The sequence below is a fragment of the Sceloporus occidentalis genome, unplaced genomic scaffold (assembly GCF_023333645.1).
Source record: "Sceloporus occidentalis isolate IW3139 unplaced genomic scaffold, rSceOcc1.0.p SCAF_226, whole genome shotgun sequence".
NCBI classification, from domain to species: domain Eukaryota; kingdom Metazoa; phylum Chordata; class Lepidosauria; order Squamata; family Phrynosomatidae; genus Sceloporus; species Sceloporus occidentalis.
Window position 1 is genome coordinate 1,027,881 of NW_028317206.1, and position 15,715 is coordinate 1,043,595.

Below are 15,715 nucleotides of genomic sequence, written 5' to 3' on the forward strand. Positions count from 1 at the left end.
TGCTTTTTCGCTGTTCTTGTAGCTGTCGCTGCTGGCCAGGTGTGGAACGGACCCCGTAAAGCCGCGCCGTCTCAGTCTCCTGCCTTCTCCTGAAGTCCTGGCGAGCAGGGACTGCCTGAGTCCGAGCGCTGACTTAAGTGTGAGCGGCTTCCACTCGGTGAGAAACACTTCACGTCGCTTCGTGCTGTTACTTACGTGTATTATTTTATTTATAGCCCTGCTTCGGCTTTGTTATATTCCGTGATAATAATTTATTCATAAAACACAGAGATTTGGGAACGTGCGTTTCTAGAAGGTAAAGACGGAAGGCCCCTGCAAGACAGCAAGACGTACCCACGGCTAGAGACAAACGCCGCGAAGAAGTGGAATATACGCGCATTCCGATTTAGTTTTATTTACAACATTATACCTTTCCTTACAAAAAAAGAGAAAAAACTGTAAAAATGAGGCCTTCTTTCGCAAATCTCCCAGGTGCCTCCTTAGAACTATAATCTAACCGATCGCGTGAAACCATGGAAGTTACCCGACACGGAACGATTAAGAGCGTCTCTGTCAATGGGAGGAAAAAAGGAGAGTGTTCCACGCACATTCACACCACCATTCAAAAGTTTGGGGTCACTCAGCTGTTTTCATGGAAAACAAGGACATTTCTGGCTGTAACATCATCACAAAAGGGCTTCTAACCATCAATCAGCCTTTTAAACTTGGATCAGCGAACACAACGTGCCATTGGAACACAGGAGTGATGGGAGTGATAAAGGGCCATTGGAACACAGGCAGGAGTGATGGGAGTGATAAAGGGCCATTGGGACACAGGAGTGATGGGAGTGATAAAGGGCCATTGGAACCCAGGAGTGATGGGACTGATAAAGGGCCATTGGAACCGAGGAGTGATAAAGGGCCATTGGAACACAGGAGTGATGGGAGTGATAAAGGGCCATTGGAACACAGGAGTGATGGGAGGGAAAAAGGGCCATTGGAACACAGGAGTGATGGGAGTGATAAAGTGCCATTGGAACACAGGAGTGATGGGAGTGATAAAGGGCCATTGGAACACAGGAGTGATGGGAGTGATAAAGGGCCATTGGAACACAGGAGTGATGGGAGTGATAAAGGGCCATTGGAACACAGGAGTGATGGGAGTGATAAAGGGTCATTGGAACACAGGAGTGATGGGAGTGATAAAGGGTCATTGGAACACAGGAGTGATGGGAGTGATAAAGGGTCTCTGTACGCCTATGAAGAGATTCCATTAAAAATCAGCATTAACCCCGTCTCCGCTGGATTTCTGATCCATTTCATGTTATTTTAATGCACAGAACTTCCAAAGCAACCCATAAAAATAATTATAAAGTGTAAAAAAACCATCGTATTTGCACTGGATGGTCGTGCCAGATTATCCTAATGTTAATTCATTTATTCCGTTCTCTTCTCTGACGGCAGAATATCCCTCTCCCCCTCACTTATTATATCGCCCCCTGTTCTATAAATTAAATGTTTTTTTTCTCATTTCTGTTTCTCTCCCTCTTTTTATTAAATGGAATGGACTTTTTTTTTCTAGATTACATCACTTAACTTCGATGGACAAAATCTCTTTAAACTCTCACATGTAGAAAAGCTGGAAAATTTGAGATGGGCGTCTTTCAGTAACAATTATCTGTCGAAAACCGAAGGATTGGAGCGTTGTGTCAACTTAGAGGAACTTTATCTGGATGGAAACCGGATCGCAAACCTGGAAGGTATTTGCACCTCTGTTGTTTGATTTATTTATCATCATCATGATGACATCAGAAGGCGCAGGTTTACAGCATAAATGTGACCTGGATCTCTAGGTACACAACGCTGGATCCTAGAAGGCTTAAGAAGGAACAATACTTTGCCAAAGTGCAAGAAAAGTAACAACTTAGATTGCCATCACATGCAAATAAGTATGAACTAATTTACATACGATAGCCTGGCACGCATTGTAGCTTTTTTGTTCTTAAATTCCTTTTAAGAGAAGAATTACACATCCCGAACAGAAGGCTGCGTTGATTTATACACAATGAGCGTGTATAATATTTTTTATTATTGATAATAATATTATAATAATGATATAATTACTAGATATAAATATAATTCGGAAAATAAATATTATATAATAATATTAAAATTGTTATATAATAATAATATTAAAGATGATATATAATAATAGTAGTAAAAAATAATAATAATAATTATAATAATAATAAAAATAATAATTAGAAAAAATATTAAGAAGCAGAAATAAGAATATCACTTGTAGTTACTATCCTTCTCATAGAGTATTTTCGCGTGGGTGAACCACGTAACTAAAATTGTTAATTAATGTCGTGGTTTTAAGGTGTAATTATTTTTTTCATTAATCTGTATATCACTATAAAATACTTTAAATATTTTGTGTATGTTTTAGATGCTCTGGATGTATTAGTAGTGAGCGTTGCTGTTGTTTTTCTCTCCAGGTCTTTCAAAGTTGACTAAGCTCAGACGGCTCAGCATTAACAACAATCAACTTACCAGCTTCGACAGAGACGCCATCGACAACCTGTCTCATCTTCACTTCCTGTCAGCTGAGAACAACGGTGTCACCTCATTGGTCGGTTTGCAGAAGGCCTTCGCGTTACTAGAACTCTACTTAAGCCATAACAAAATCGCTAACAATCAGGAAGTTTACTCCTTGAAGGTAACGTCCGCTTCATTCGTAGTTTTCTTTTTTACTTTCCTAGATTTTCTTCTTCGCCAGCTGCAAGTGCAGCAAATGCCTTTTAAAAAATACTCCGATTTGCAATATGGTTACATATACAACATAGACTACCGTTCGAAAGTTTGGGGTCACGTTGAAATTTTCTTGTTTTTGAAAGAAAAGCTAATTTGTTTTGCATTAAAATAACATGAAATGGATAAAAAAAAATCCAGCGCAGACGGGTTAATGTTATAAATGACTATTGTAGCTGGAAGGGGCTGATTTTTAATGGAATCTCTTCATAGGTGTACAGAGACCCTTTATCACTCCCATCACTCCTGTGTTCCAATGGCCCTTTATCACTCCCATCACTCCTGTGTTCCAATGGCCCTTTATCACTCCCATCACTCCTGTGTTCCAATGGCCCTTTATCACTCCCATCACTCCTGTGTTCCAATGGCCCTTTATCACTCCCATCACTCCTGTCTTCCAATGGCTCTTTATCACTCCCATCACTCCTGTGTTCCAATGGCCCTTTATCACTCCCATCACTCATGTGTTCCAATGGCCCTTTATCACTCCCATCACTCCTGTGTTCCAATGGCCCTTTATCACTCCCATCACTCCTGTGTTCCAATGGCACGCTGTGTTCACTGATCCAAGTTTAAAAGGCTAATTGATGGTTAGAAACCCTTTTACAATTACGTTACAGACAGAAATGTCTTTGTTTTTCATGAAAAAAATAGCTGAGTGAGCCCAAACTTTTGAACAGTAGTGTATATTCTTATGACTGGTATATTTTTTGTAACAGTTTTTTTACTTTTATTATCTTTAGGGTTTAAGCAATTTAGTGATTTTGGACTTATATGGGAATCCGTTGGTGAAACACGATAATTACAGATTGTTTGTAATCTTCCACCTTCCAGCCCTGAAAGCCCTGGATGGAACCGCTGTGGTATGTAATACTTAAAAATTAAATAAAACTATATATATATATCTTTTAATGTCATGATATACCTGCATCAGCTTCTCTATAACGTGCCACCAATGCCGCCCATTCCATTGAGCGCTGGCCTATGACATCATATTCTGACACTGGGTAGAATCCTTGTTTGATAAAACTAACTCGGACAATATTAAAATATAATCTAAAATTAATATACAGAGAAAAACAATAATTGGAAAATGATAAGCTTTACAGTACTAAGGAAAAGCAGCCCTGGCTGCGGTCATTAAAGTGACATCACCCGGGGTCTGTGGTGGTCTCTGACCGGAAAGCCGGTTGCTAATACCTGCCTTCAGCAAAGGTAAATGTCAGCTCTGATATCGGGAGGGCGGAAGTTATGTGTGTGGTTCTCTTTAAATTTGCAAGTGTGCTAAATTAGCCCAATTTTGTAATATATTTTGCAGTAGATGGCGGAGCTCTCCTCCTTCTTATATTATACACATTTTTCTATACTTTATTTTTTACTATTTTCACTATTTTACGTGTATCCAAAATGTATCGTATTCCAGTAGACTTTGTGCACATGGACCAAAAATGACCAATTTTTCATTTGTTTTCGGACAAGAATTTTGTTTCCTGCCCTTTTGGTTCAGACGAATTTGAACGACTTTCTTCAGTCGGAAATGAAATTTGTTACATATCCCCCTCATTTGCTCTCTCTCTCTCTCTCTCTCTCTCTCTCTCTCTCACTCAAACTCTCTCTGTCTCATTGTCTCCTTCCTCCTCCACCAACCCCGTCTCCTTTCTCTGCAGCTCAGTTTGTTCTCTTGCCTCTTCTTGTTCTCCTCTCTTCTTTCTTCTTTTGTTTTTCCCTCTCTTCTTTCACTTTCCGCTTCTCCTGGTGTCCGCTCCCATCATCTAGGCCTACCGGAGTGCTTCCACAAAAGGGCGGAGCCTCCATGCACACTCTCTTCCGTGATTGGAGCAACAAGGGAGAGGCTGTTCTTTTTTTTTAGGGGGGGGGCATGGCTCCGCCCCTTTGGCGGAAGCTCTCTGGGAGGCCTGGTTAATGGAGCTGAAACCAGGGAGAAGGGTGTTTGCAGATTAAAAGAATCAATATATATATATATATATATATATATATATATATATATATATATATATATATTAAACCCCCTTACTATGGAAGCAGCCATCATAACGTCCTGTTCCTTGGAGCTGGATGATTATTCCTCCCCTTTCTCTCTCCCCTTTTGTTACGTTTCTGATCCTAAGCCATTGTAAAGGAGCGGGGCAACGATTACCGGTTAAAGCTTATGGTCCTATTTAGTTTTAAACCTTTTTTATGCAATTATATGTAAAAAAAAAACCCAAAGTAACATTAAACGGACATTAAACAAGTGAAACTGACGACAGACGCAGCATTCTGTTTCAGCGGACCCAATAAAATAAGGGTTTCCCCCTTTAATCACCAGGTGCACACATTTTAAGGATTGGGAAAGGCTTTAAATCCACGTTTCTCTTCCTTTAAGGACCCAAACGAGAGCGATAGCGCCAAGGATGTTTTTGGAGGGCGACTCACCTCTGATATGATTGCGGAGAAAATCGGCCACCAGAATTTCACTGAATTGCAAGAGTTAAATTGGAGATCCTCCTCGATCAGGTAAGATTGTATCAGACGATAGAATCTCCAGCCCATGGGGTATTTTGGGGGATTTTATGGACAAGACAAACGGCGCGTACGCATTTTTCAATGAACCGTCTCGCTGATGTTTTGTCTTCTTTCCCGTCTCTCTAGATCGGTCGATCTCCTCCCCGTCGATCACTTTAGAAGGATCCATACGGTGAACTTGGAGAACAACAACCTCACGTCCTTCAGTGGCTTGATTTTCCTCTCGAATGTGAAGGTAATTTTTTTTTGGAATGTAAGAAAGTTTTGCTTTACTGAGAGGGTGGTAGATAAGTGGAACAGCCTCCCAGCAGAAGTGGTAGAAGTGAATACAGTGAGAGGATTTAAACATGCATACGGCTCCTGAATCTAAAAAAGAGACCAATGACTGATTAAAGTTTGAGTCTTTACAGCAGGAGAAACGGGCGACCTAGATGGGGGCCGAATGTGGGCCGGCAAATTTTATGTTTCCAATCTCCTGGCGCAGAAGGCCGTAAATTAGTCTGGAGAGGCCTCAAAATCTCTCTCTCCCGCTTTCTTTCTCCGTAAATCTGTCGGCGGGTCTTTTTACCTCTCGCCTGCACCCATCGCGCCTTCTAGCATTTCAAATTTACATCAAAATCACGGCGTATACCGCGCTTTTATAAAAAACACTAAAGCTTCGAACGGGGATAGTTCTGCTGCTTTAAGATCGAATAATAGTTCAACGTTTCAGCAGTAAGACAGACTCCGCTATATATAAGTAATATGAGTATAGAAGACGTATCCAGTCTGATGCTCTATGAATAATACAGTGGCCCTTGGCTTAGTCTGGCTGAATGCGCAGACTTGCTGGCGGATAATGTCAGCGATATACCCCGGCCCCACGTGCCTGCCATCAGCGGGAATCGAGGAGGTATCATTGGACTTTTCCAAAAAAACTAAACTCTCCTGAACTGCGGCCAGCATCGCCCATGCGGTCACCAGGGCTCAGGGGATGATATCCACCAGTAAGCCTTTCCTTCATCCCAGTATCCACCAGCCACGCAGTTGTAAGGGACGCCACTCTGGCGGTCCAATGACCAGGGGGGCATGAGATCCGTTCCCCTACTATGCTTCCTGTTGGAAGGAGGCTGCTATGATGTCCTATCTCACCATGTTCCTTCCAGTACCAGTTCATCCATTGACACTTAGCGTGGCCCTAAGTCCACGGCAGCCAAGTCCTATCGCAGAACCCAGCTTTGGAACCCTACACGCTCCAGAGTAAAGACGAAAACTCAAAGACGACAGCAAAAATCTCTAAAGAAGGGACCTCCGAGCATCTTGGCTCCACCAGTAGACATCACAAGTTTCTCTGAACCGGCCTGTTAAAATAATTGCACGGAAAGCTTATCTTATGTTTTATTCTTATCTAGAACCTGTACCTTAACCACAATCGCATCGAGTCACTCCTGCCCAGACAGAAGTCCCAACATCACCTAACCAACCGGCAGATACTTCACCAGAAGGTCACCTCCAGCGGCTACGGGCAGTCAAAGGGAAGCAGGTGATGACCCGCGCTCTGATCTCGTATTAATGTAAAGCGCCTGGGGCGTTCCCGGCTGAAAATGTCACCGTTTGTGAGCAAAATCTTGTGTTTCTGTGTTCATTGATTAATATATCTGTCTCGCGTTTGCTTGCATCGTTGTCTAATTGGGGCACAATTGGTAAAAGCAGCGTGTTTGTCTTTTATATTATATTTTAAATAAAGATTTAAAGGGAAAGTATCCTTAAAAATACAGAATTTGCAAACGAAATTTTAATCTTTTACCCAATGCCCTTGGTTTTTTATTATCGTATCGTTACAGAGACGCGCTGTGCGGGGAGACGTTGGCCCCCGTCATGCCGAGCTTGGAGGTCCTCCACCTGGGTTATAACGGGATCAGCGGTTTGCCCCAGCTGCAGCTCAGCCGGCTCCCAAATCTCAGATCCCTCCATTTACCGGGTAAGTGGCGGGTCAGGGGTCCGGGACCCCCACACTCATACTTTAAACCAAATCGTGAAGGGTGGGCTCGGTCTGTGAGAAATGAAATGACTCGGCGAAGGTCATAAATAAATAGTTCACGGATATACAATTACAATTTTAATAGCCGGTTGTCATGTGGTTCAGTTACAAAACTAAATAATCGATACAAAAGTAACCGGGTCAACATATTTGATAAGGGTGGGCTCCCATTTTGGGGTAGATTTCGAAGAATCCCTCCAGACATCCCTGTCGCATGGTCATTGACAAGTGATCCCCCGAATAGTGTGTGTCTCGTGTGCTCTTCACAAAGTGCTCCCGAGGAGATCCTGAAGCCTCCCGGCGAGGGCAAGCAGGGTCAATTTGTTATTCTACCACGCTGAGATGCCTTTGGCGGTCCCATTGTAAGCGTGTAAAGTGTATGTTTGCGTGAATTCCCACACGGGACACAACAAGTCGACAATCTGTCACCACAGGGAACGACATCAGCCAAGTGGAAGGACTGGAAGGCCTCCGGTCCCTGCGGGAGCTCGCGCTGAATCACAACCGTATTAAAATTATCGGCGAGAATTCATTCGCCGAAACCAATTCGCTGCTCGGCCTCAACCTGGAGGAGAACCGGCTCCGGGACCTCAGTAACCTCTCCCCACTCGATAAGTTACAGAAGCTCCTCGTGGGATGGAATAAGCTCCAGGTACCGTCTTTAATGCAAATATACAACGTTTTCTGCCGGGGATTTCAGTGCGTTCATTAGCTGGGTCTCTTCCATTAACCGTTCCATCTGAAGAAGAGACCTGCGAGGTCCTGAAAACTTGTGTAACATTACATCTTTTTCTGTGTTTGGCCCCAAAAAAGTATCAATTTCAACTCCTGTTCCGTACGGAATAAACCTCGGGGCTAAAGTCACCGAGGAGGTTTAGAGAACAATAAGTCCTTCTGCATTTCCTTTTCCGCCGATCGGTGTGAATATTGTCAGTTACTAGCCGCAAAAATAAGTATTTTCTTCATTCAACAGGAAATGTCAGAAATAGAAAAGCTGGAAGCTATTCCCACGCTTCTAGAACTCTCCGTTTCTGGAAATCCAGTGAGTATATATATATATTGTATATATATTTTTATATATATATATATATATTTGTTGTGACACCAAATCCCCATTCGCTGGAGACCCTTTATATACCGACTCGTATCTCGATCTTTACCTATAGATGTCCCGTAAAACCTTCCACCGGCAGCTCGTCGTTCTCCGGCTGCAAAACCTGCAGGTTTTAGATGGAATCGCCGTGACCCAAGAAGAGAGAGCAAGAGCCGAGATGCATTACCTGGAACAGCAAGTACGGCGCTGGCCAGGAAAGGGTCTAGATTTGGGGTTTTATGAAACGGCATAGAAACGCCGTTGTGTATTTGATTAGCAAACACTCGTAATCTCCTCTGGTGAAAAAAAAAAAAAACATAAAAAATATCTTGTATTAAATTCAGGAGCCGCATGTCCATCCCACGCATGTCCATCCCACGCATGTCCATCCCACGCATGTCCATCCCACGCATGTCCATCCCACGCATGTCCATCCCACGCATGTCCATGCAATGAAAGCCATATCTTTATACAGTTTTTTGTCCGCAGGCACTGGCATACCCGAATTCCGGTATGGACGTGGCGTATCCCGTTCCCACGTTAATCATGTCCCGGCCCCACCATTTACGAGTAACGAATGTATGCCTGTCTGGGGGGGTCCACCACTTCGTTGGAGCCGACGTCCGCTTAAATAGCCCGCAGGACAACATCTTGCAGAATGAAGCCAATAAGCGTGAGTACATTCGGTAAATCCGTTTTAAATGCTCATATCGTGTAATTAGACTCACGTCGGCTGATTCACAGAACAAAGAACTAAAGCTGTTATTGTGTAGTGGTTAGAAAAAGAAAACCTGCGTATGAATAAGAATGCGGCGAAATGGACAGCAACACAGCCCGGCGGGAAACGCGTCGGCAGCGGGACAATGTAACCGCTCGTCAGCATGCAGTACACACTCGCCGCCATCTTCCCATTACCTGCACTATTGGAGTCTTGTTGGTGTACTTAAGATCTACTTTTTGATTTTCAGATAAGAAGCACAAGCACCAAGCTGCAGCTGCAGCAGGTAATCCACGCGCCATCAATGCAGACGCTGCCTTCCGGCAGCTCAGAGGAGGAGCGAACCTTGCCGGGTCCTATCTGACACCGCAAGCCGGCCAGGCCAGGGCCCCGCACACCTACCCCGGCAGTCAGGGCCACGAGGCCAGGTATGTCCTATGGGGGTAAATAAGCTCTCTCTCTAACCTGCCAAACGCCAACCAGCCCATCACATGGGTCCTCTTCAGTTACCTGCCTAGTTGGCACTAAAGGGGTTAATAGGGGCTCTTATACTGCCCCGTATACTGTCCTTATGAGTGACCCCCCAAACCTTTGAACAGTGACCCTCCACTGAATTTTTGTGTTTAATGCATATTTTCAACACAGGACACAGGGTTACTGGAACGCACGTCAAAATCAAATGTGAGGACCAACAAATCATTTAGGACGCCTTATAGGAAAGAACTCGTCACGCTGGAGACTAACGCCCCAAAATGTATACAACCGGATCTACCTCGCTGTATAACTACAAGCATAATAAACACTGTTAACGACCGTTGCCTTTCTATTATTATTATTATTATTATTATGAATTATCAGAAATATATGTTATTAAAAAAAAAATAATGTAGAAAAAATATACATATATACATAATTTATTATTAATAAACACCAAATGATCTAAAATAAAAAAAACAAGGAAAATGTAAACTCGTAAAACGGATTTCAACATTTTGAATGAAAAAACTAAATTCTGTATTTTATATACAGGAGGATTATTACATGTATTTTCTAACAATTTCCTTTACTTCCCTTGTTATGGTTCAAATACTTCAAAAATATGTATAAATGCAGTTTGTTGTAAACTAAGTTGTTAGAGGTTTCCCAAAAAATGCAAGAATAACATGAAAATTAAAAACAGGCCAAATTCTTTTTTGTAAATACACTGAGCTGTCGGTAATTTCACAGGATGGGGCCGTTCTCTAAAGATTCCCATTAAAAGTAAAAAGGATCATTCTCGTTCATAAAGTCTTTTTCATAACGATGAGGCCAAACGTATAAATGTCTTGGCCTCGTAGGGCCTTCTTCTGGAACGTCTTCTGAAAATATCTGATGTTTTACTTGGATCGAAATCTGTACCGTATAGAATATCCACCAACACTAAATAAGAGCATGATTATTATTATTATTATTTATTATTGTTAGTAGTAGTATTACCATTATTACTATTATTATGAAAATTATTATTAACATTATTAGTAGTAGTAGTAGTAGTAGTATTACTATTATTGTTATTATGAAATTATTATTATTATTAACATTATTATTATTATTATCCTTTATTTATATAGCTCCAACAGTTTACGCAGCGCTTAATACAATACATAAATTCAAGGGGTCTGACAAGACAAGAATTGACAGACTAAGACAAACCGATACATTTGGTGGAGAGAGCCCTGCTCGCAAGCTTACATTATTATTAGTAGTAGTAGTAGTAGTATTACCATTATTACTATTACATTATGAAAATTATTTTAATTATTATTAACATTGTTATTAACGTTATTATTAGTAGTAGTATTGTCATTATTACTTTTACATTATTATAATTATTATTATTAACATTATTAGTAGTAGTATTATCATTATTACTATTACATTATTATTATTAACATTATTATTATTAGTAGTAGTAGTAGTATCATTATTACTATTACATTATTATGAAAATTATTTTAATTATTAACATTGTTATTAACGTTATTATTAGTAGTAGTATTATCATTATTACTATTACATTATTATTAACATTATTAGTAGTAGTATTATCATTATTACTATTACATTATTATTATTAACATTATTATTATTAGTAGTAGTAGTATTATCATTATTACTATTACATTATTATTATTAACATTATTATTAGTAGTAGTATTATCATTATTATTATTAACATTATTATTAGTAGTAGTAGTAGTAGTATTATCATTATTACTATTACATTATTATTATTATTATTAACATTATTATTAGTTGTAGTAGTATCATTATTACTATTACATTATTATTATTAACATTATTAGTAGTAGTAGTATTATCATTATTACTATTACATTATGAAAATGATCATTATTATTAACCATTATTATTAGTAGTAGTATTAGTATTAGTAGTATTAGTATTATTATCAGCATTATTATTACACCGATAGCTTCCTTGCTGCTGTCTTGTGTTGCCCTCCACCAGATGGCATCGATGTTCTTCATTATATTTCAGTTTTTCGTCAAACTCCAGCCATGTTTTGGGGCTTACAAAACCAGATGTATTTACAATTCCTCAGTCAACTTACACAAACACACTCATTCACACACATACATACACACATACATACATGCATGCATACACACACACACACACACATACAAACACACACACACACACACACACACATACACATACACACACATACAAACACACACACACACACCATATACATACACACATTAACTTTCAGGAACGCACACACATATGCTATATAGTTATTATTATCACTTATCACTTTCTATAGCAAGCTTTACAATGGACAGAAAAGTAGTGCATCCCGTAACTATCTGGGGCGTCCGGAGAGGCGCGGAGGGCTCTGCTGAAACGTCCTTACACTTAAGAAGAAAGCCTATCGCTAACGTATCATCGTGTGCAGATGTCGCGTTGTGCAAACACTTATTATTGTGTTTATTATTATTTATGGTCTATTCTGGGAGACAGAAAGTGTCTGAAGTCGTCCGTGCTGAACGTTGCCCAGCCATTTCCGTGGCATTCAGATGGTTTCTGAGATTTAGTGGCCGGTGGACCGGTATAGTAAAAAAACCTAAAATAGAAAATATGTAAGAGAATTAAAGTGCCTATGATGGCTGGAGTGGCCCTTCAAACGTTACGATCACGCCACCCTTCTCTCTCTTCTAAGTTGTGCATTTTACTGCATATTACTGCTACTGGCTCCTATACAGGTACTGGTACCTCTGCTACTGGCTCCTATACAGGTACTGGTACCTACTGGCTCCTATACAGGTACTGGTACCTACTGGCTCCTATACAGGTACTGGTACCTCTGCTACTGGCTCCTATACAGGTACTGGTACCTCTGCTACTGGCTCCTATACAGGTACTGGTACCTCTGCTACTGGCTCCTATACAGGTATTGGTACCTCTGCTACTGGTTCCTATACAGGTACTGGTACTTTTGCTACTGGTACCTAAACTCACCTTTAAATCATCTAAAATTATACCTCCCCGAGTGTTTAAACAGGAAACGATCAAGTTATAATACTATTATTTTATTATTACTACAACATTTTTGTTTACCACGTCGGCAATAATCAGATTTGTAAATAAATTCTGCATTGCAAACATCATCGCCTAATACTAAACCATTCTCCCCCAAAATATTTTCTCCAATTAAGTCAAATATCCACTCATTCATAATTTTTTGCTGATGCTTTTTTTTTTACCATAGAAATCAAAAATGTTTCCTCCTTGCTGTTTCTTCTTATTTTTGTTTTATTAATCCTTCAGCTGAAATAATAAAACACGAGATGTCTTAAGTATTATTTACTTCACATGCCAGAGAGCCCAATTAATCTTTTGTCTAAGTGGAACAGCAGCTTTAATAATGAAAAAATAAAAAAATACTTCCATTTAGCCGGCGCAAAAAAAAAAATGCACCAAATAAAGCGGAAAAAGCCATTGAGAAAATATATTATATTATCCTGTTGGCGTCTTTGTGGTAAGCGAACATTTTGCTCGTTAAATTAGGCCCGGCGTAGAATTTATTTATTTATTTTAAAGTGTTATTTAAACATTGTATTAACAAATGTTGGGCAAAAAAAGAAAAAAAATTGTTACATTTTGGGCAGCGCTAGCAGGGAACGCAACATCATTCAGAAATCAGAATTGCCCATTGAAGCTTTGTCGAAATGCGTTCTAAGCATTGAAAAGCGAAAATTGCCGACAAACAAACAAGTATCAATAGCGTGCGTAAGTTTTCAATTCCTTTCCCATCAATTTAAACCGGAAAAAAAAAGCAGAAAAAAACCCCCCACATTATTTGCAAACACTGGTAGCCTAATTTGCGGCGGCCTTTCATTGGAGGAAAGGTTTTTTTTTTTTCCCAAAAGAGTTCAATCAAGCTTAATGGTTCGTCTTTAGTTAAGGAGAGAGAATAGAGAAAAGTCAATTTTAGCTTCCCAATGAACGCGTATACAAAAAAAAAAGAAAGAAAAGAGGGGAAAAAAAGGGCCCTGAAAACATGGAGCGCAGGAAACGGGGAAGCCGCATACAATAGACGGAGTCAAACACCGCAGAGCTGTTTTTTTTATGAAAACGACATAGAATTCGAACAATGGGCAAAATCCACACGTCTACGCGCGAGCGTCTCAGAAAGAACGAAAACGCAATCAGGGGGTTTTATAACGACGCGAAAGAACAGGAAGAAAAGTGACATTTCTAACTAAAGAGAATAAATACTCCAAATCAGGGAAATCAAAGTTAAAACTGATATTTTTCAAATTCATTATCTCCTTTAAATCCGGTTAGATATTTAATGTATTAAAAAAAAAAAAAAAAAAAAAAAAGCCATGTTGAAATACATTTTTTTAACTATTATTTGATATAATTTTCAATTTTATAAAGACGCTTATTTTTTTTATTTTTTTCTCTCTGGAAGGATAATAAATTATTTAATGAGAAATAATCATCTGTTACATGCTTTTTTTTCATTTATTTTTTTTAACACCTTAACGGTGAGGGATGTGTGAAAACTACAAAAATAAGTATAAAATAAATTGTGATTTTGGTGTTAAATAAAGATTCCTATAATTAGTATTTTAGGGTTAGTTATTTAAAAATGGCCCTTTAAATATTTACATAGGCACTTATATTTTTAAATGTATTATTATTAATATTATTATTATTATACAATTTATTGTCTATTTATTGTCTAGTAAAATATAAGGTTACATTGTATATCGTTAGTGTTTATTTACCCTTATTATTCTTTTAACATAAAATTTTATTTTTTTGCCACTGTAAAAAAACACCTAATAAAAAAACTAAAGCGACAATTAAAGCAAAACCCTCCTTATCTTTACTAAATGTTGTGGCATAATGAGAATTGCACACATTTTTTGGCCATTTTGCCTTAAATGCATTTATCAGAAGAGCATAAAAAGTTTCCAAATATTCTGTTTTAAAAACAGGTAAAGATGTGTTTTCCCTTTCTATTGAAAGTTTGGGGTCTCGTATTTTATCACATTTTTTTTTTTTTTTTTTTTTTTTATCAGTAATAGGAAACTTTCTTAAGGTCTATTGGGAATTGAGGTCAGAGACTCAAAGGCTGCAGGTCGGGAATGGCTAACTTAGTTTTTTTTTTAGTTAATGATGTCACAGTTTTTTTGATGACAGGTTGATGTCAAGACTTTCTCAGGCTTCTTGCCCCTGAAGCTTTTTTAGCCGTTGGCCAGAACGTGCCCTGCTCTTGCTGGTTGGCTCCCAATGGCACCTTTTAAATGGGCCCTAAGTACAATGAAGAGCCCCAAGCAAAGGGTCAATATTGGGCGTGTTGGCCAATGACCCAGGGGAAGGTCTTCTTCTGCAAAGGGCATCTACATAGGTTGTCCAGCAGCTGGTAGTGGTGCAGGCATCACCGGGGTCTCATCAGCTCACGGAGGTGAACAATAGTCCATCTTTAAAGACCTGGTTCCATTTCCTAAAGGCGCTCGATAGGATAAAGAGGCGAAATCAGAGCTTTATCTGTGTTCTAAGCCTCTCCGGCCGATTACGTCGCCATCAGAGCTCCCGATGTCAAACTCTTTCAGTATTAAGTAGAAGCCGCAGCCTCTCGAACGGTGAAAAGGTTAAATGCACCGTTACTCCTTGGGCCACATAAAATGTAGAAATCCCTGACCTTTTGCAGATTACCCCCCCCCCCCCGCGCGTTCTGTTTGCCAAGATGCCTTCTCTCCTGGCGGTTGTTATGATTCAGGAACGCAGCGGGTCTGCCGCTCTGTTTTAGTCGCTCGTATTAATTCTATTTGTTGGATTTTTGCTGTTCCTCCAGAAAATGTGCTGTTTCTCCGAGGCCTTGGTGTCTCTTTTTTGGGCAGCCATTGACCATTCTAACCCTGGGGACAATCCAGAAGGTTTCTTCTATCTCACCCACCCTAGGGCGAATGGTGCCAGGTCTACTCTTCTTTCTTTTCCCAGGTTAAAACCCTGGCCCCTTTTAGGTACAGCCTGGCAAGGGTTG

General features: G+C 39.8%; 1 protein-coding gene across 1 annotated transcript in view; it reads left to right on the forward strand.

Moving 5' to 3' along the window:
- The window catches only part of LOC149276750 (leucine-rich repeat-containing protein 9-like), a 28,162-nt gene extending 15,493 nt beyond the window's left edge, over positions 1-12,669 (forward strand). The window contains exons 19-32 of the mRNA XM_089503344.1: positions 23-157; positions 1,562-1,739; positions 2,481-2,701; positions 3,537-3,656; positions 5,180-5,310; positions 5,446-5,554; positions 6,711-6,841; positions 7,143-7,279; positions 7,774-7,991; positions 8,313-8,381; positions 8,506-8,631; positions 8,922-9,105; positions 9,401-9,578; positions 12,420-12,669. Coding sequence (XP_089359470.1) covers positions 23-157; positions 1,562-1,739; positions 2,481-2,701; positions 3,537-3,656; positions 5,180-5,310; positions 5,446-5,554; positions 6,711-6,841; positions 7,143-7,279; positions 7,774-7,991; positions 8,313-8,381; positions 8,506-8,631; positions 8,922-9,105; positions 9,401-9,578; positions 12,420-12,669 — 2,187 coding nt within the window. The remainder of the gene's footprint in view (positions 1-22; positions 158-1,561; positions 1,740-2,480; positions 2,702-3,536; positions 3,657-5,179; positions 5,311-5,445; positions 5,555-6,710; positions 6,842-7,142; positions 7,280-7,773; positions 7,992-8,312; positions 8,382-8,505; positions 8,632-8,921; positions 9,106-9,400; positions 9,579-12,419) is intronic.
- The last annotated feature ends 3,046 nt before the right edge of the window (positions 12,670-15,715 follow it).